At 37.1% G+C, this 21,967-nt stretch overlaps 1 protein-coding gene across 1 annotated transcript; it reads right to left on the bottom strand.

Moving 5' to 3' along the window:
* Positions 1 to 339: 339 nt before the first annotated feature.
* GCA (grancalcin) lies at positions 340 to 21,700 on the bottom strand. Its single transcript, XM_039352776.1, has 8 exons — positions 21,505 to 21,700; positions 19,414 to 19,587; positions 14,824 to 14,893; positions 12,851 to 12,894; positions 8,938 to 9,085; positions 8,478 to 8,591; positions 7,870 to 7,928; positions 340 to 2,232 (listed from the first exon to the last, which is right to left on the bottom strand). The coding sequence occupies exons 1-8, from the start codon at positions 21,526 to 21,528 to the stop codon at positions 2,206 to 2,208; spliced, it is 660 nt and encodes a 219-aa protein (XP_039208710.1). The 5' UTR covers positions 21,529 to 21,700; the 3' UTR covers positions 340 to 2,205.
* Positions 21,701 to 21,967: the final 267 nt, after the last annotated feature.

Genomic DNA, 21,967 nt, shown 5'->3' with positions numbered 1-21,967 from the left:
CCCCCCCCCACTAAACCACCTCACTTTTCACTGGGGTTGCCTCAGTCAACAAGGCAGCATCACATTTAAGAGAAAAAATGTGAACATTTGTAACTAAGAATTGTGAGAAAGATGGCCCATTTTCTCTCTATATATGCTAAAATTCTACACCCATGGTTGGAAAATGCAGGATTGAGGAGCACTGCATAGAGGGTTTTTTTTCTCACCATTATCAAATCTATTGTACACACCCACACCTCACCTTATAGTCTGGAATATTAAATTCTGTAGAACTTGTAAAATTACTGTAGCACCCAATAATATAATCTCATATGTACTTATTTTAGGAATGAAAAAAAATACAAAGCAAGCTCTAACTTTATTTTCAAACAATTGCCTGGAATGGCACTGAAAATAGAACAAGAACATTTTTACAGTTAGAATAGCATCCATTTCAAAAGGTACAAAAATCTCTATAGAAGATTGCAAATAATCTACAGCTATTACTTGACAATGGTGAACACAAAATTTGCACGTGAATAGTGTCAATGATTTCAGAATTTTGATTTGATACCACCACTGTTATAGAAATTCAAAGATAATGCAAAAGCCATTTTAAAGGAGGTAAATATAGTGGCATAATTATAGAGGGAGGTGCAGGATGATACAAAGAACTGAAATGTTTTACAGATGAATTATTGACTCCAGGCTAAAAACTTATCTTTCTTAGCATGAGTACAGCTTACTGCAATATTCAACAAAATGATTTCTTACATTTTAGTCATGATACTGAAGTCTGATGTGATGCAAATATATCCTCCTCTTACCAAGTGCTCAGATCATACAGCTACATCATGCTATTCAATATACCAAGAAATGGCAACATGGGAAACTCTTGTAACAAATGCACCCACTCGCTAGGTTAATCATGAAGCGTTACCTGGACTTAATTCTATTTCCTTTGGCAGCAGAACATACCCAACAGCTCACTTTAGCAAGGCTTTTATGATTCATCCACAATGCATAGTGAGATGTCTACACAGAAAGAAAATATTTAAATCTGCAAAACATGGCAATAGGCAAGCCAGTAAACCAAGACCATTATCCATAATGCTAGCTAACCTTGACATTTCCTTGCAATGTACAAATTATAAATGGATCGAAAACAGCAGCAGCCGAATTTGAAAAACATATAAAGAAATGATTTGCCACCGGCCCTGTTTATCTAATACCACTTGCAGCGTGTTGGAAGAGAGCAAGAGATCTGCTGATGCTGGCATGTGATTATTACCATATGAGAAGCTGCTTCACTTTTTAACAGCTTCCCACCACATCCACGATTCTATTTTCAGGCAGTAACCGCAGTACAGTAAAAGCTCAGGAAGCATCAATTTCAGGCTTTCGTTTCTTGGATTCTTCCCCTGCTCTTGGAATTCTAGGTGATAATGAGCCAATTGCAAAGCCCCCCCCCGCCTTCTTTTCCCTTAAAGACCTACACTTCATTGGGAAAATGGCAACTCCATAAAGCCACCAGTATTCTTTTGGAAGTTTATGCCAAGAGCAGCAGTCCCCAACCTCTCTGGCACGAGGGAACCAGTTTTGTGGACCTGGGGGGGGGGGAATGGTTTCACGTACAACATAGATCCCGCACATGCAGATAAAGCTTCGCTCACTCACCCACCACTTGCATGGACCTGTTCATAACCGACCACGGACCAGTATCCCCAAGGGTTGGGGACCCCTGGTCGAGAGGATACACCACTTGGAAGAGTATGCTTTACCACTAAGGGGTATAAATCTTTACTATGAACACTTTCTTCGAGTTTGCATTCAAATTATTTCTCTAACATTCAGAAGAAATATACAAATGTTTAAACATACTTTTGACAGCCACCAATTTATGGCTTCCTGGTTTCTTAGGCATTTACAATTTCTCAAGATGCAGCCTGCCCTGTTTATATCATTAGCATGAAATGTGATTGTTTCCTTTTATTCATTCTAAGAGCATAACCCCAAAAGGAAAAAAGACTATCATCCACATGTAAAAGAATGACACCTCTAGCAATTACTGTACAACCTGTATACTTATTTATTTCAAACTACACATTAAAGGTCAAAAATGGTACATTAGCAGGCAGAAATATGGAAAATCAATGACAGCCTTGCTTTCACAGCAATTCCACGCAGGTGAAGTTAAGCATGGGAGTTTTCATCCACAGCCGGCAATCAGATAGTCATGGTACACTGCAAGAACTGAAAAAACAAAAAAATTTAATAGAGTTGGGGGGGGGAGGTGGCTTGAAGAAGAGCATGGGAACAGATGAAAAGAGCAAAACAGAACAAGGTAACAAAATAACCCAGCAAAGTATCTCAATTCAATTTAGATTGTCTGATATATTGTAAAAAGTAGTTAAGAGTCCCACCATCCTTAGTTTTCTGAAATGCATACATGCAATTTGAACAAATTTCATCAAAATAGATCAAGAATCCACGTGGCTATAAAATTGTATTAAATGAAAAAAAATTGTTGTCTTTGCTTTATCTTTAAATGCATCCATAATTTGTTCTTTGTATATGTCTTTAAAAGTTGAAAACTTTACATGATAATAGCTTATGCGATTACAGCTTATCTTACTCCTGCTCAAAGTCAAAATTGAGAAAACGTAATTCAGCGATAAAGAAAAGCTAGTTGTTGGACTTACAACAGGTCATTTAGCGACCATTCGAAGTTACAACGGCACTAAAAAATGACTTATGGCCATTTTTTCACACTTACAACCACTGCAGCATTCCCAGGGTCACGTGATCAGAATCTTGGCAACTGACTCATATTTATGAAGCTTGCAGTGTCCTGGGTTCACACGTTCACTTTTTGTGACCTTCTGACAAGCCAAGTCAACGGGGAAGCCAGATTCACCGAACCACCGTGTTACTAATTTAACAATCGCAATGATTCACTTAACTGTGGCAAGCAAAATCGCAAGGTGGGGCAAAACTCATTTAAAACCGTCTCACTTAGCAACAAAAATGCTGGGCTCAATTGCGGAGGACTACCTGTATATGTATGTGATCTAGCCATCAGATTCTAGGCAACTCATAGTTATAAAAATCAAAATGCAAATCTATCAAAGCCCTCAAAATCTCCTCCACTGTTGCCTTTTGATGTGCACTATTTACACACATCCCCTGAACAAAATAAGAGGGGGCCCATTATGGTACATTTCTTCAGCATTGCGGATTAGTTTATATGGTAAAGCAAGTAACAATCTATCAAAACCATACAGTAAAAGCCCAGCCTCACAGACTTATTTTTTTAGCTGAGACACTACTTGCGTATGTTGCTGTCGCTACTTCCAGGTTGAAAGGATTAGCCGGTAGCATTAGTTACCTGGGGAGAGCCTGATTGGAGCTCCTTTCGTGTGATGGGCCCACTGAAGTGTTACCTATCTATGTGCTCACAATTACTCGCTTATGGCAAGAGCTAGAGTGAATGACGGGAGCTTGCCCCGCTATGCAGCAGTACTTGGGTCTTGAATGCAGGCTGGCCAATTATCAACCCAGCATCCTAGCCACAAGAGTCGCCCACTGCACTCCTACGGTTTGCCTATGATCCAAAATGTATCTATCAAATAAATAAGAACTAAAGGAAATTCTGCAACAAGCATGTGCAAAATATTTCAGAGACAAAATAATTATGCCTGTAAACTATGCAAACTTTACTCGTGACCATTTTGATTCAATGTCGCCTTTCAATGTAAATGGTCTTTTACTAGCATTTCTATGTCTAATTTTCATAGGCTGATTAACCCGAGACAAGATACCAAACTTTGCTAATCGAAGTTTAAAATGAAAAATGCAGCTAATGACTTTTAAGTGCAGTTTTTCAAGTGGTCACCTAAGAATTCACATACATTATTTAAAAGCTTCCATACATACAGCCCCGAGATTCTCCAGAGCTTACGTAAATATTGTGTAGCATATGATTAAATGAGGACCTTGCTGAACACTCTCTCACCCAGTTCCTAAAACTAATACAGTAATCCCCCTCCCCCAAAAAATAGCAATTGGGGGAAGGAAAGTCATGTGGCCACTGGGATAACACGGATGTGTGACTACTCCACTGAAAGTCTCTTAAAGCTGCTATCGTGCTTCTGGAGTATGGGTTCAGAAAGTGGGCATGACTCTTTCACCAACGTGTACCAATGCTAGATAACAGCTCCTCGCCATGAGGAGAAATGGTGGGTAGAAAGGCCATGTGCTTCCTATAAGAGCCTTGGAAAGCCAAGAATAAATCACGATCCTGGAAAAATGCAAGAACACCACACAAATCCAAAGAATGAAACAGTGTTCCCCAGGGCCTAGGGCAGGGGTAGGCAACCCAAAACACTTAAAGAGCCACTTGGACCCGTTTCCCACCAAAAACAAAACACTGGGAGCCGCAAAACCATTTTGATATCTAAAATGAAGATAACACTGCATATATTCTTTTTTACCTTTATTATAGGTGTGTGTGTGTTTGTGTGTGTGTGTTTGTGTGTGTGTGTATATATGTATATGTATGTATGTATATATATATATACACACACACACATACACACACAGGTAAAAAAAGGATATATGCAGTGTTATCTTCATTTTAGATGTCAAAAGGATCTCTCTGTCTCTCTCCCTCCCTCCCTCTCTCTGCCCTTGGTCTGCCTGCCACTCCTCTTCCCCCGCTCTCTTTCTCTCTCTCTCTTTCCTCTCTCTCTCTCTCTCCCTCTCTCTCTCTTTCTCCCCCCCTCTCCTATCTGCTGCTCACCTGACAAGCTTCAAGCTGTTGTCCAACAAGATAAGGGGTAGACAACCTCGTCTCTTTTATGACTCATGGACTTCAACTCCCAGAATTCCTGAGTCAGCCTAGCTGGGCTAGCTAGCTCTCTCCTGCCCTTCCTGCTTCCTGCAGAGACGCAGCAAAGGGAGGAGCTCCGCCCAGTAAGCTTTTCAGCTCCTCGGAAAACACTGTGAGTCCACTCTCTTTTACATACACACACACACACACACACACACACACACACACAAACATAAACACACAGAGAGAGAGAGAGAGAGAGAAGCAGGGAAGCACAATTCCTCTCTCTGTCTCTGTCTCTCTCTGCAAAGGCAGAGGAGGCTGGGAGCCGCAGGGGAAGGCTCAAAGAGCCGCATGCGGCTCCGGAGCCGCAGGTTGCAGACCTGTGGCCTAGGGGAAAGGATGAGCAATATCTCTGGATTCAAGCGGAAGATCCACACTGATTTCAGAAACAAAGTTATATATTTGGGTGACGACTGCTCTATCCTATGAAATATAGGAAAGGATCTCTTCAAAAGCTCTCAGTTCTCCAACTTGACAAGCTACTGGAGAGTAGGAATGGGTAAGAACAAAGCCAAACACATATATGCAGCTAACAAGTGAAGATAGTCCTGTTTATTACCATACCAATATATTTACAAGCCTCTGTGTATAACACACACACACACACACACACACACACACAGAGAGAGAGAGAGAGAGAAAGAGAGAGAGAGAGAGAGAGAAACACACAATATACTATTAGAGAACGAGAATACAATATACTATTAGGTCCTAGCTTAATCTAACATTAACAACCAGTTGATTTAACTTTTTACTGTTTTGCTTATAATACAGAAATACTTTAATGCTAGTTTCTCCCCCCCCCCTCCTGTTCCCATGTTTACTGTCTTCAACAGAGACTTAGGAATGCCAACAGCTTCTCTCCTTAACATTCCCTAGCCCATTTCCCAGGGCCTGAACCACATGGAGTTTACTCTGCCACTGACTGGAATCCAGGACTATATTTTCTTTCTGTTGGCTCTTTCCTGCAGTTTCTTTTCTGTTTTCAGCTGCCTCGGGGCTCCTTCCCAGTTCTTTTCCCTGACCGTGGATTCTCTTGTGATTTCTATCTCTTCCAGCCGTGGCCTCTATTCCACACCTCGTCCAGTTATTTTTCACTCCAGCAGTTTCGCCTGCCAGACCTAGAGAAACCACTCCACATCCCATCAACCCTTCTGTGATTTCTTTTACATATTTTTTTCTTTTTGAAACCTATGTGCCAGCTCGCAGGTGATTCTAAGGAGTTTTTAACTGTTTTTCCTTTTCTCTAAAAGTGCCTACATGCCAAAGCTGGGAAGCTGACAAATCACCACGGAGAAAAAAAAAAACTTTGATCTTGACATAATGTTTTCTGATTTAGTGCACTTCATCTTTCTACATAAGCCAAAGTCAGAGTGAGAAGTCAGACTAGTCTCCATGAGATGGAAGTAGTTATAGGTTCAAAGTCTATTGATTTTATCAAAAAGAACGAAAGAGACACTTCTAGGCCCAAAGCAGTCGGTCTTTCATGAAGTTTTATCAGCAGGTTACAGCAAAAAAAGGAATACCACCCAAGAAAAGAGAAGAGGAGAGGCTGGCTACAAGGCATGAGGACGAGTTTAAGTTTGTAAACCTTTTAGTTTCACAGTAGTGTGACCAAAGTGATCAGAGCTTCATCTAAGTTCCATTAATAAAAATCTGATTAAACAAACAGAACATAAAACAATATAATACAATATCTATACATGTGTTTAATAAAGACAGGAAACTGTCAAAACTATGTAAAGCCTGGGATAACCAGGTCTCTTAAGAGGGATGAGACTGATGCTTCATTTCCCTAACACACACACACACACACACACACACACACACACACAGAGAGAGAGAGAGAGAGAGGTTCCCAACACTGGAATCTGCTCTTCATGACACACGTTAGTGAAAGTGAACCATGCCCTGATTTAACAGATCTCTGCAGATCTCAAAAAAAAAAAAAAAAAAAAAAAAAGTTTGTCAGTGCTCACAAAGCTACGTATCTGTTGCTAAGGATGTAAGGGTCCATCAGTCCATGGATTTGGCAGAGGGTGTGCAAATGGAGAAAATCCAATTAACCTTGCTACTCTTCCCAGAATCAGTTGTCCAAAACAAAATCAGACAGAGCAAAGCATATAATTTTCCAAGAGGCACAAAGAACTCATGGGTAATAGCAAATTCTCTGGAGACCACTAACTGCACTGTCTGAGTAAATGAGGGGAAAAGGTGATTAATGGAACAGCAGGTATGTAAGCAGCTTCTATTGACAGGGAGAAATTGATTGCTTTCTCAGAAACAGGACAGTCATCAGACAATTTTTGGAACACATTAGAAGGAATGGAGGAAAATGAGAGAACTAAATTGCCACCTCTGAAGCTTCCTCCTGGAGAGTGGCCTACCAACTAGAATGATGGCAAAGCAAACAAATTTATGTTTATGCTATTCGAGGGATAGATTTGCAGCCACAAAACAATCGAAGCATTTAAAAAAATGCATGAAAAAAGACATCATACAGATATTATCCCCTCTAGTTGAATACTGATTAATGTATTACTACAACATTAGTTCCCACTCCTTGTGACATTAATATGTAAAGGGAAAAAATAAAGAACTACGATAAAAGGAAAAAAAAACCAGTCAAAGACACATAAATAACCATAGCGCTTGAAAACCAATGGAAAGATGAGGTGGGAGTCACACCATGTTCTGTGGTACAAATGGGGAGGAACAGATGCTCCAACCAAAAAAGTCTGGTAAGCTCTAAAAGGCACCAAATGAAATACTGTACAGGCAAATAAGTCATGTACCTGAAAAATCAAGACCACAGTGAAGAATTTAAAAAAAAACTGCCATCTGTTTGAGATCTAACAGGAGCTACAAAACTATCTTGAGATGTAATTTCCTAAAATATTCTCAAGTATAATGGGGGTGAGATTGTAAAAGGAAATGTAAGAAACAGAATTCTAGTTAAAATCGTTTTATAACCAATTAACAGTATTGTTACTTACATCATCGTACAGAAGATTCACAATGCCCTGTTGCATGCTGTCTCTTCTCCTGAAGAAATCTTTAAAAAAAAATTGCAAATTTATATTGTAAAAATCCTGAACTTGTCTATATATACACAAAAATCTATGGAATATTTTAAAATAGTCAAGCACAACAATACATAATCCATTATTCGTTCATTTCTACAGTCATCAGAGGATAGCATATTCTGTAAAATCACTGGCAATACAATGGAATTACACCAGACTCCAAATAAGGCCACAGATATTTGCCGCTCTATGTAAAATCTTTTGCCATATTCACTGCACTGTAAAGCTAAAATAATCTAAAGAATGTCTGCCATCTTGTCAGTAGTAGAAATCAAAACATTGGGAGCTTGAAATGAGGCTTGAATTTTTAAGCTGACAACTGTTTGAGGGTACTCCCATTTTCACTATGAAAAAACCTTTAACTAATGGCTACAGAAATCTGCTGCAAGAAAAAAATAGGAGAAATTTCCAAAGCTTCTTCCAGGCAAATATGTTCTACTTATGCAAACTGGTCTATATCCAAGCAGTGAATGTTTGCATTGCAAAACCAAAATATATTATACAAATCCAGCACTTACCTGTTAAAGCACGAAGCTTCACACAGCACGCCACATAGTCATCAAAAGAAATTCTGCCATTTTTGCTGTAACGTTTTACAATAGCAATTAAAGTCTGTGGGCTTAGTCTGTATCCTAGATAAGTAGTCAGAAAGAAAAAACACACTTTCAGGACAGAAACCTTAGGAGAATTTTTCCAATATTTGGGTATTCATAAATAATTTAGAGTAGTTATAACCAATCAGCAGGGATACAGTGAATAAAATAGAGTAGGTTTAGATATATTTTAAGACTACTCCTTAAGAAGAGTACTTTATTGCTCTATTTGCAATTACAAAAGATTAACTTTCCCAGATGCAGGAAAAGGAATAAAGTCCATCAATTTCTAGCCTAAATTAGATAGCCAGCACTAGACCTGAATTCAGAAAACTCTGGCTTACAACTGTAAGTTAGATTTCTAGGTCAGCAAAGCTTTACTTACCCATGGCTACAATAACTTGAGTCAGTACATGAAATTCCACAGTTCCACTTCGGTCTTGATCAACCAACATGAAATTGTGTTTCCAAGCACTAAGAGCTGTCCAAAGTTCTTTAAATTCGTTATATCCCATTTTTCCAGTATTTTGTCTCTAGTGTTGTGTGTTAAGAAGCAGGCCATCTTGTGGACAGGTGATAAAAATGATTAAATAAAGTGTTTTACTTGTATGGATTCTGTTACTGTTCTGTACACTTGTCCTTCAATTTTGCTCATGTTTTAAACAGGTAAGTCATAAAGATCATTTAGCAAAAAAAAATTCTTCTTACTCTGTTTTTACAAAATACCCTATCAATCTAAACCTTTTAACACTGGTATTTAAGCAATTCTCAAATTAAGCTTGACTTTGGTGACAATAGCAATACCTCTATCTAGTTTTCTTAAGCAATATTATAGAAGTAGTTTGCCATTGCCTCCCCCCTTAGGATGTATTTTTCAATTCCAGAATTTCACTTACAGCCCTGGGATTTTGTTAAGAGTCCTGCATTTAAGTTCCAACATTCTTGAGAGCATGGAAGGATAGCTTAGTGCTGCCACCTGCTGGGCATATACAAGATGCTATAGTACAGTACAAAAATTATTTGGGGCTCCCACTTGCATTTCAATTGATGACATATACGAGGGCAATTCAGAAATAAACCTCCATTTGGTTATCAATGACACTCACAGATACAGAACTTTTATTATACACATTAGAAAACTACATTACTTTTCGACATAATGGCCATTCAAATTGAGGCACTTGTCATAACCTCTTACAAGGTTTGAAATTCCTTAGTAGTAGTCGCTCGGTGCTAAATCTGGGCTATGGGGGGGGGGGTGATCAAAAACATCCCAACGGAACTGCTTCAAAAGTTCTTAGGTGCGTCTAGCGGTGTGCGGGCGAGCATTATCGTGAAGCAACACCACAGCGGAAGTGGTGCCATAGAAAATCCTGCCAAATGTGAAGATGCCAAAGGAGTACTGCTAGTGAAGTTCATGGAGCGTGGGTCGACCATCAATTCAGAAGTCTACTGAGAAATGTTACAAAAACTCAGACGAGCCATCCATAACAAGTGTTGGGGCATGTTGACTGTCGGTGTGGTGTTGGCTCACGATCATGCTTGCCTGCACAACGCTAGACACACCCAAGAACTTTTGAAGCAGTTCCGCTGTGGTGGGTTTTTTTAAATGTTTTATTGATTTTTAAGAATTACAATTTTAGTGCTTAGTAATATAAATCTGTTCAGTACTACACAATCCAGTATTTTTCCCCTGATCCTCATTTCTTCCCCATATTTTTTCTATTTTCCCTCATTATAGTTACAATTTTGGTACTGATGTATACAAAGTTAAATATAAGCATCATATTTTATTATTATAAAAATAACAGTATCAATTCATAAATCAATATCCTGTTTTTGTGCTCTTAAGGTTTAATTTCCCATCAGTATTTAAAATATCTTTGTCAGTTATGATTTTGTCAATAATTACATTTATATAGCTAAGAATTTTATTCATACCAATCCTCTTATTTTCATATTTCCCATGTCAAAAAAAAAATAAAGAAAAAATGCTATTTTAATTCTAAATTATATCTTTCATTATAAAAGTATAATTATATCTAAGGGTCATCTGTTCTTTTAATCTTATTCAAACAAGTATTTAAACATATAATGCTCCCCTAAAAGGTCAAATCTTCTGTTTTTTAAATCTAACTCTCGCTTTCTTTCTTCGCCAAATAGCTTTCCAAGCCAGGGCAATTAAATCACCCAGGAATTTTCTATTTTTGTAAAAACTGCTTGGCATTGGAAGACAATTTAGGTAGGGTATTTTGGGGGCGGAATTCCACCCATTTATATTCCTTAAGCAACTCCCAGTTTCCTTCTCCCTCAATTTCTCTTTTCATTCCGTCTCCCAAGTTGTTACATTTCCCCTAAAAGCTCTATATTCCATTTTTTAAAATCTTCTTCCTTGCCATCAGATGTATTTTGCAGACCTAAGGAGTAAAGGGTCTTTTGCATTTTCATTGTTATGGCTAAGTCTTGCAATATTTTGTTTGTGTATAGTCGTTTATATTTTCCTTCTTTTATCTCTTCCATCTCTAGCTCCATTTCTTCTGCTTCGTCTTTTGATTTCTGGTTTATTTGGTCATACTTTGTAGTTGTTGTCTGGGGACTTTTTAGTTGTAGATTTAATTTGGAGATTTGCTCATTTATATTATTTAAATTGTTTTTAGTCTTATTATGGTTTCTTTTTATGTCCTCTTTGTATGCAACAATTGTTTGGTGAATTAGTTGTAGCATAGAGTATATTTCCTTCTGAAAGGTTTTTTCTTGAGGCATCATTCCTGGAGATCCTCTAATATCACCAGTCTCAGTAAGAGTAGATCAAAGTTTCATCTAGTTTTCTGATCTTTGTATGTAGCCTTTATAATCCAATAGGTTCTGTTGGGATGTTTTTGATCACCCTCCCATAGCCCAGATTTGACGCTAAGCAACTACTACTAAGGCATTTCAAACCTTGTAAAAGGTTATGACAAGTGCCTCAATTTGAATGGTGATTATCTCGAAAAGTAATGTGATGTTGTAGTTTTCTAATGTGTATAATAAAAGTTCTGTATTTGCAAGCGTCTGTCATTGATAACCAAATGGAGGTTTATGTCTGAATTGCCCTCGTATAAGTCCTTCCTTTAAAAGAGGAACTGTAACAACAATAACAACAACAAAACCCCCTGGAAATCTATCTATTATTTATGAGTTAGAAGCAATCTGAAATGGAACACAGCTTTCTTATATATTTATTTTAAAATCAAAGTGAGGTAGCTCAGATTTCAAATTTAACAAATGCAGAAATGTATTTTCTTATACAACTTCCAAGCATTTTACAGACTCCCTGAACATCAGGATAGACAACTTGTAGCTTTCAATGTAGATCTAAGCCCTTTTTGCAACCTCTGGACACCCCAAAATTGTGCCACTGAAGTTTAGTGGAAAAATGACTCAATGTGTAACATAATTTCCATTTGTTTTAATAAAATAAGAAAAACAAGCACATGAAGCCTCCTGTGAACGTCATGCATCCATCTGGTAAAAGCCATAGTCCCACCAAATTAGAAGGGGTCACAATTTCCAGCCTAACCTCTCTGCAAGCATCACTGCATCATTAATGTGCAAAAATATTAAAACATTTTCCTGCCTTGTTTAGCTCTTTTGACAACTGATTTACAGTGGGCTGTAAATAAAAGACTGATTGCAGTCTAAAATGGGACACATACAAAATCAATCTTTAATGAGACCTATTAAGAATATATGCAACAGAAAACCTAGCTGCATATATTTTAATCATTAAATGAACCAATGAAATATTCCTACTTGTTTATAATCCTTAGTAGAAAATCAGACTGATCCTGCCATTTCTGTTCTTTTATGTACAAAATTAGTCTCCATCAGGTGACCCCCACCTCAGACAACAAACAAAAATGTATCTTAAGTTATTTAACTTAAAGGTATAGTTTTAAATTGTATAACACACTGCCCAACTTTGAACAATTCAATCTGAAGACTGGCATCAGACACATATGTAAATCTTGGTAAATTTCTAAAGCAGGCAATTGTGGTTCCAGCTAAGCAGGATGAAGACAAAAAAGAGACTGTCTGATGCTTGTTCATAGTTTGATATGCTGGAAATGTCTGCATATCTCTGTGATTCAAACTTTCTTAATACATACTCTCACCTGTAATACATACTGAAATTTTTCAAGGGACACTGACTCTGGAATTAGAGAAATAAGCTCCATTAAATCCAGTGGAACTTACTTTAAAAAAAAAAAAGACATCCAGAAACAGACCAATTCAGCTAGACATTCTTAAAAGGATACATCTAACATTGATATCATAATTCTGCAGGTCTCCAAGCTGAATGCTGAAATTACAAACAAAGTATTAATTCTAAAGCACCACATCCACTTCAGTTTTAATCATTAGTGCTCGAAACAGGACCAGCAAAGCAATCTCATTGAAAGGTTTATCATTCAAACCTACTGAATGTAACAATCAATTTGTTGAGAACAGAGCACCAATTGAAATCTGATTTCTCAGCTGGACTTAAGGCCCTGTTCATCCAGTTTTCCCAGGTGGAATGGTAGTTAAGAGGTGATAGATGACATTTGAAAGCCAAGTCAAGAAGGGTACTACTTACAAGGAGGGCAAACAATCAGGTACCTTTCATGTATTACACAGAGAGATTAAAATTCACTAAAGTATTAACAGAGAGGTATTCTGTTACTCAAGAAATAACGCTATGTAATGTCTGAATATAGCTGCTCTCTTTTCCCTCCACTAGGCATCCCTCCTTCATCACGTCGTACCTAATTGCCAGCCTAATTTCTTTCTCTTCCCTGTTCCTTCTCTCACCCTATCTCAGGGGTAGGCAACCTTGGCTCTTTTATGACTCGTGGACTTCAACTCCCAGAATTCCTGAGCCAGCCATGCTGAGGGAAAAGGGAGAGGTTTCCAAGCTGAGCCATGCTGGCTCAGGAATTCTGGGAGTTGAAGTCCACGAGTCATAAAAGAGCCAAGGTTGGCTAGCCCTGCCCTATCTCTATCATACTTCGCTTTTTTCTCTCTCATTTGCTCTTTCTGCTTAAAGGAATGGAGAAGGGATGTTCCCATGAATTAATATTGGAATATACGATATAATTTTGGGTATATCCAACTAATTTTATATTAGTTTAAGGATCTTGTAATGTAGTTAAAGGAAAATGGATATAATGAACATGTTTATTAATTGAATTAACCGTGATTAAGTACTGCTGGAAGCTGGGTAGCATAAAAAATATTGCTTTTGTTCTAGACCTTCTTTTTTTAAGAATGTGGCTTCTGCCAGAGATAAATGTTAACCTATACAGATAGCCCTCGACTTACAACCATTCATTTAGTGACCGTTCAAAGTTACACAGCACTGAAAAAATTGACTTATGACCGTTTTTCACATTTCTGACCACTGCAGCATCCCCATGGTCACGTGATCAAAATTCAGACACTTGGCAACTGACTCATATTTACGACGGTTGCAGTGTCCCATGATCCCCTTTTGCAACCCTCTGATAAGCAGAGTGAATGGGGAAGCCAGATTGACTTAACAACCATGTTATATCTTAACAATTGCAGTGATTTTTGCTTACCAATTGTGGCAAGAAAGGTTGTAAAATGGGGCAAAACTTACTTAACTGTCTTGCTTAGTAACAGAAATATTTGGGGGGGGGAGATCAATTTGAATTTAGGGCCATCTTTCTTTTACTACCTACAATAAGTAAACAACTAATAATCCAAGAGGCAATATGTAAAAAATGAAGGATGAGCAACTTGTAGGTTACATAGAGAACTTAGATTAATTTGTATACCTTTGAGAGGATCCTCCATCTGCATCTGCAATTTTCAAACCATACTAATTTATTTTCAACAGAGATTAATATATATGTGTTCCTTCTCTCTTTAATACACTTCAAAACTAGAGGAAAACTATTCAACTATTTGGCTCCTGCTTGACTTGGAGACATCACTGGGTTGTCACTGGCAAAACATCTGAAGATAAAAACGATCAACATCCTCAGATGTGGTCTCTGGATACAAAAACTGAGTTCTCCCATTACAGATTCCAAAGGTGCTTTTTCACGAGGCAACCAGACTTTCTTGTCTAATTGCCTCATGGAAAAACACCTTCGGGATAACTATGAGCTGGATGACTGAGAATCTCCATAGATATCCTATTACAGATGAAAAAAAGGATCACAAAACATTTACATGTATATTATAAAACAGTTTGGAATAATACATTCTATAACAATCTTACGAGAATATGTTCCACTGATTCCAGACTGTGTTAGACATCTCTGTAATTCCTCTGCATCCACTTCACCATTCTGTAAAATGAATGCATATAAATTTGAGGTTCAAGAGATTAGCAAAACTGGTAATAGAAAATCAAGTATTTATGCATCCTATACAGTTAACGCACTGTCCTACTTAAATTCAAATAGTTTACTTCACAAATATACCTTTAAATTATATTAAATTAAATATCAATTATATATTTACTATACTAGTTATTTTACATAAGTAAATCGCAATGGACATGTTTTCAAAATCACAAAATAAACAATAACTTCCTCATCTTAATCTTACAAGGACAGATTAATCATAAAAACTTATTTTCACAAATGTTGAACTTAAAAAAAAAACTGTTTCATGTGCAAGCTTTGCAAATTATGAGACAAACCATTTAAAATTAAAAAAAAAAAAAACTTCTCTCCCTATTTCTTCATTCCAGGCACATCCTAGAGTTTCTCAGGTTAATTCAAATCCAGCTCTACACAAAAATATACAAGACCAAAAATACGTTAAGTTTAAAGTTATCCATATCCAATTATAGAATATAAACATAAAGCTCACCAAGACAAAATAATCTATATAATGAAAGCCTTTAAATTAATTCTTGAGGCTACCTCAACATCCATGTCAATTTGCTATCTGTTTGAGTAACTGCAAATTCTCATATGGGAGAATATTCACTCACAAAGACATGAAATGCAGCCTTTCGGCTACCGTACCATAGCATTATGAGGCATTATCTTGCTAAAATGACAAAAAGAATCTTATCTCAAAATACGTTCAAAACATAAAAGTAAGCAACCGAAATATATCTTATTAGCCTCCAAGTAAATTTAAAACAATGGTTAAAAAAAAAAGTTTGTGAGCTTTGCCAATGAAAGCATAAGGAATGGTGGGTATTGAAAATCCTGTTGCTTGATTTGGCCTTAAGCAAAATTCCTTAATCTAACATGGGAATCATGTACTGACTTCTCAGATTTCTCAGAAGTGTTTTCCAAACTGAATGGGCGTATTCCTGGCTAAATTAAGAAAAAATAGAATCGTGCTGATAGAAAGTTCTCAATAGAAAGAAAACATTACTCATTATTGACAAAAATTATGTAAAGTATGGTATAGCTTTTCTACTAGATCTATGTAATTGAGGGGATTGTTCATAATGACTGTACAAAACGCAAACAAACTTTTGTATTTACCACCAAAGCAAAAGGATTTTCACTGGATAGGTTCACAGGGCACAAGGAAAAGATTAAATAACTTTTGATTTAGATATTTCTGAGTCTCATTGTCAGTTCATAATGCAAGAACACTCAGAAATTATTTCACTGCCTTTCTTTACCCTCCCCTCCAAAAACAATGTTACTGCAAGTTTCTACCTGATCAGTTCTTTTGAGTGTCAAAGGCCCACGCTTCCATCACCCCACTGGTCTTGCTATATGGCAGATGACATTGTGCTTATTTGACTGGTACTTCAGGAGTGAATGTTTATTCCTCCTATAAAAAACTAAATTTACTAAAATATTACAGTTGAGAATTAAGGAAAAATATGGAAGTCGGCAATGACGATCCTACTTATGAAAAACTGAAAACACAGAAAAACTCCCTGTTCCAGATAGCTACTTTAAAGCAGTGGTTTTCAAACTGTGTTCTGGAAAACTCCCAAATTCCTTAGAAACTTATCATGTAGTCTTCAATAGAATCAGTCACATTATTTCCCTCCCCCCCCAAAAATATAGGTTACTGTACCATCTATGCCACTAAACTTCTTCTGTAGAACTGTAGAAGAAGTTGCAATAGAATGCTGGGGATATTCTAGGCTGTGCTTTGTACAATTGCAAGCATTTTACATCTGGGGATGTTAGGCTACATTAAACAGACCTTGCAATTGTGCTTAGAATTCCAGCCCATTTATTCAAAATCATACAGGCTGATCTGGACAACTTACTCCAGAACATACTGCACAATCCTTTGCTATGCAATTGAATTCTACAGCAGACATATAGCATGTTCTTTAACCATGTCAGCAGAGAAAAACTTCTCTCAAGATAAGAGTTTGAAAACCCTGCTGTAAAGCAATGAAAAAAAAATGAAAAAGCAATGGTATTTCATGTTTTCCTCGCTTGCAAAAAAAGGATTACCTAGTAGAAATTTTTAGTTGCAATCAATATTTGAAATGAAATAGTACTAAATATAATTAAGAGCTCTGTGCACTATGTAAGCTGTTTTGTATCTATTTTTAGATATCTATTTTTATACCTATTATCATACTATCTAGTATATTCCTATAGTAACTTATTTTGGGTAGTAGAAAGATTGTTTATTTTTTGAAACATGCATATGCTATTCCTTATAATTCCAAGAAATTATACTGCTTGGGAAATTATCTTTTCTACCCAAAAACCTATTTTTCTTGGGGCCTTAGCAGCTCACACTATCAACTCCATTTTGGCTATTCTTTGCTAAGTCTGTCTTAACATTTCAAATGAAAGTCAAGAGTTGAAATGTTTCCAAAAGAGTTTAGTGGAATTTAGAGAAATTCCCAGAATGAGAATATTAAAAAAATACTGCACTCCACTTACAACTATAAAAAAAACCCTGCTTTATGAAGTAGCTGATCGCCTTTCTAGACAAAATTCATGGTTTATCCCCTACCTGTAGAGAAAAGAAGCAATTCATTGACCCACACTTGTACCGGATACTATTTCAAGCAGATGCTGCTCTAATGAAACAAATGTTCCAGAATGCCTTTCTTGCCATTCCTGTCCTCTATCAAAAGACAGGAAGCAAATACTGTGCCATAATCTGACAGTTAAGACTCATTTCTTCTTCCATGTAAATGTTAGTAAGAACAGCATTTTACAAAAAGCTTGCAATTTGAAAATAGCTGTTTCTCTGAATATCCAATATGGCCACTTTTGTTTTATCTTTAGGCACTCATCAACGTAATCTATTTTCAGATTAGAGAATGAGTTAAAAGTATATTCTGGCATCTATTTCTTTTCACAATTTAATCACAAATAAGAGAAAATACTAGCTTCCAAAAGCATCATAGTTTTAACTGTTGAACTGCATGTATTTTCCAATTGTCCACAATTTAAATTTACTTCACCAGTGTAAGTTTAGAATCACATTACACATAAGCTTAGCGACTTATGTAACTGTCACCATTCTGGCAATAACTTTTCCTCCCTAAACTCCCCTGGCTATCAGAGAGCAAACAGAATTTAGCACTGGCTGATATGAATGATTCCTGTTCTTGTCAATAAGCAAATAAAACAGATTAAAGGATATCCTACACACAAAAATCCATTTTCAAAATAAACTACCATTAAATCCCTTCAAATTAACTCAGAATTAAAAACTCTCTCTGTGGGTGATAAACGTTCAGGGTCAAAGGATAGTGTTTAAGAAGGCAATTCTTACACGTCCCTGCCTCAGGTAAATGTAATTTCTTTCTCATCAGATCCTCAAATGGAATACAATATACAACCAAATGGGTTGTGCCAGAGACATAAATGCTAGAAATACCATATTACTACTGCTATTATTATGGAGATGCTAACTGATTTATTAAACAAATGCCTTATGACTGCAAGGCCTTCTTTGTAAATAGTATAAAAATTAAAATGCAAGCAAAAGAATAAATGTAAAGAAAAGTTACTCACCTGAAACTGGAGTTCTTCATGAATATTGCTTTTGCAGTTCCACATTCTTGAGAGAATGCAAATTGGCATCACAATTCCCAAAACGCTCTAGAGACCAATGACCTGTGGGGCCATGCATATGCCCTTTGGTGAATCTTTACTATAGCCTTTTAACCAGTCCTTTCGCCCAGATTATACAGATATGGCTTCTGTATTTCTCAATACGTAGTCACATATAATGTACAGAACTCTTCCAAACTGAAGCCTGATGAACATTCACTTAAATGTGGATTCACTAAGTTTATATTATATAAACCTTGATGTACTGTAGCTATTCTAAGTTGCCAGATATCCCTACAAATAAAATTGGCTGAAGATCGTGCTCCAATTAATGAGGTCAAAAATCAAATTTACAATAGATCCCCCATTCCTCTTATAGAGAAAGTATAAAATTTAATTATTTAAAATATTATCATAGGAAGATTGCTTTATATTGCTTGCCTATATCTACACTTAAAAGCTAATTATGGATTCCATGCAAACAAACAGATTAGCTGAAGGTGAATTTCTCTTTTCTCACTCTCAGTCCAGCTGGATAATATGTTGGTCATAGATGAAAAAAAAGCCTTTATCTTCATTTCTGTTTTTTCTTTTATTGAGCTGTTTAATATAAAACTTTAAAAACAAGCCTACAAAACTAGCAATCTACATGGTAGCTGTAGATGAAAAGCTATCTTGTGCTCCATGGCCAGTCATATTAAAAAATTAAAGGCAAGCAATTTTATAGGGTCATTTGTTAATATATCCACTGCCAAACAAAACCTTGAGATTATGGAGTATTTCTAACACTGATCAGCAGAAAAAAAAGTGATTCTTTCAAAACTTTAGGATAATTACTTAAACTGACCTACCTGTCCAGCAGTAGCACTGAAGAATGCCCACAAGGGATCAACAGCAGCACCAGCATAGGCACCAGAATAAACAGAATATCCAGTAGATCCATCATGGGCTACAGTTTGTACCCCTCTAGGGACCGGTTGTCCCACTGCCATTTGCATTGGCATCTGACCATGGTAAGCACCATACTTTTAACAAAAAGAAGAGATACATTTTACTACGTTCATCACCCTAGCACAAGGCATGTATGTACAAATCCCCCAACTTTGGGAAAACACTTTTTTAAATTTTCAAAATCCAGTGAAACATGTTTGAAAGCTATGTTTCATTATTATATAACTAATAGAATATATTGGTTATATAATAACGAAACATAGCTTTCATAATAGTTAGTCCTCACTTAATGAGAGCCCTGTTTATCAACCATTCTAAATTACAACATTGAAAAAGTAACTTTATTGCCAGTCCAGATACTTACAAACATTGCAGAATTTCTGCAGTCATGTGATTGAAATTTGAATATTTCACAACCAGCAGACATTTACAACTGTTGCAGTCCTGTGGTCACATGATTGCCATTGTGTATTTCACAGCCAGCTTCCAACAGGCAAAGTCAATGAGGGAAGCCAGATTCACGTAACAGGATATATATATCCTTTTGCCATCCCCTCTTTTTTCTCCTTTTTGCATTTTCTTTTTTTTCTTTATATTTTGTATATTTGTATTATTAAAAAAATCTTAAGCATTAAAACTCTTTAATAATCAGTGTAGCAGTGTTTTCTTTCCATTTTAATATAGGATTAAATATGAACTCAGCAGGAGTTTTCCATTTCGAGAAACAAGTCTTAATATATTTTACTATATTTAGATATTTTAAAAAATATATAAAACTCTGCTAACCCTGCTTCTTCATTTAACATTAGATCAAGACCCAGAGATACAGCATATGGCAGCAAATTACAAAAAAAAAAAAAAAAGCTGAACAGGGCCATATCAAGTTAATACTTGGATAGAAGACCACCCAGAAATCCCAGAGTTATAAACTAGATTGGGAAATTGATAAAACATCTCAGAAAGCATTGGCAATAATTACAAACCATGTCTTTTTCCTGCCAAGGAAAGTGCATGGATTTGCTACCTTGACTCAAAAATACTTCCATTGTTTTCCTTAGTACATTTCCTATATTATTACTTTCTTGGTTAAGTGGTATTTCATACTACCCACATAACAAAATTTTTGTTGTTAAGTGAAACATTTGTTAAGTCAGTTTTGCTCTATTTTATGACCTTTCTTGCCACAATTAAGTGAATTGTTAGGGCTGTTAATAACCTGGTTGTTAAGTGAATCTGGCTTCCCCACTGACTTTGCTTGTGAGGTCACAAAAGGTGATCACACGACCTTGGGACACAACGGCCAAAAATATGAACTAGGTGCCAAGCATCTGAATTTTGATCACATGATCATGGGGAAAGCTGCATTAGTCGCAAGTGTGAAAAATGATCGTCATATTTTTCAGTGCCACTGTAATTTTGAACAGTCACTAAATGAACTGTTGTAAGTTGAGGACTACCTGTATCTTTTTATTTATGATTTTTCACTTTGTTGCTTGCATGTATATTGAAATCTCTGCTTTGGAGACGAATTGTGTGTCCACATTTGGCCAGTAAAGAATACTCTAATAGGCCCAAAAGCGTTTTTAAAAGGCTATTTCTTTGGATAAAAATGAAGAGGCGCTCATATAGCCTGTACTATGGTATCTGCAACTTACTCCCACCTAGTCACTTTCTACTAACCTACTTGGAGGGGGGGAGGAGAAATGATAGGAAAGTTCAGGCCATATGGAGGCCGCAATAACATCTCCCAGTCAAAGCCAAGGGTGGGGGGGAGAGAAAAGAGGCACTGCTCGGGTTTGGAGTAGAGGGAAGAAGAGATCTCCTTTGTAGACTGAGGCGGAGTGGGGGATCCAATCGAGGAGACCCACCAACTAAAGGTGAGAAAGCGAAAATATCTTTTAAAACCAAGACGGGCAACAAGCCTTCAAACCAAGTTAAGGAAAGGACAAGAAGCTCGGCGGGCTCTGCGCCTTCCTGTTTTCCTTACTCACCGCTCCGAACGCCGGATACGTCATGTCGAATTTTCGAGAGAACAACCGTTAAACGGCGCGTGGAGGAATCCGTTAGCCGAATTCGAAGCTCGGCGGAATTCTAATCCGCCACAAACAACTCCCGTTCCTCAAGGCCGCAGTCGCCGCCTTCTCTTTCCTAAGTCGCTCTGCGAAGAGGCGGAACTTCCTTTGGTCACGCACCCTTTTGTTTCGCCTTCCTATTGGATAAGGCCGTTGTCCACTTCCGCTCAGGGCCGTTTCGCAAAATGAGGAGGCGGGGAGAGCGGAAGAAGTGTATGGTGCGTGTGTGTGTGTGTGTGGGGGAAAGGAATTAGGGAGGAAGTCCCGCCCACTCCGGAAATAGACGTTGGGGTTTCGGAAAAGAACGGAAGTCAACACGGCTGATATTCTCCCTAAAAGGCAGTGAAGCCGTTTGTATTTCCTTTAAAGAGACTGTGAGAGA

Source organism: Crotalus tigris, unplaced genomic scaffold, assembly GCF_016545835.1.
Source record: "Crotalus tigris isolate CLP2741 ecotype Arizona unplaced genomic scaffold, ASM1654583v1 scf7180000018477.2129921, whole genome shotgun sequence".
In the NCBI taxonomy this organism is placed as follows: Eukaryota; Metazoa; Chordata; class Lepidosauria; order Squamata; family Viperidae; genus Crotalus; species Crotalus tigris.
This window is presented reverse-complemented; position numbering and strand designations above follow the sequence as displayed.

Excerpts from the sequence above, each read along its gene's own strand:
- GCA (XM_039352776.1), bottom strand. The coding sequence starts at position 21,528 with ATGACGTATCCGGCGTTCGGAGCG. Across the intron at positions 14,894-19,413 it reads TCAGTGCTACTGCTGGACAG|AATGGTGAAGTGGATGCAGA; the intron begins GTAGGTCAGTTT and ends TTCATTTTACAG. Across the intron at positions 2,233-7,869 it reads TGAATCTTCTGTACGATGAT|TTCTTGCAGTGTACCATGAC; the intron begins GTAAGTAACAAT and ends TTGTTTTTTCAG.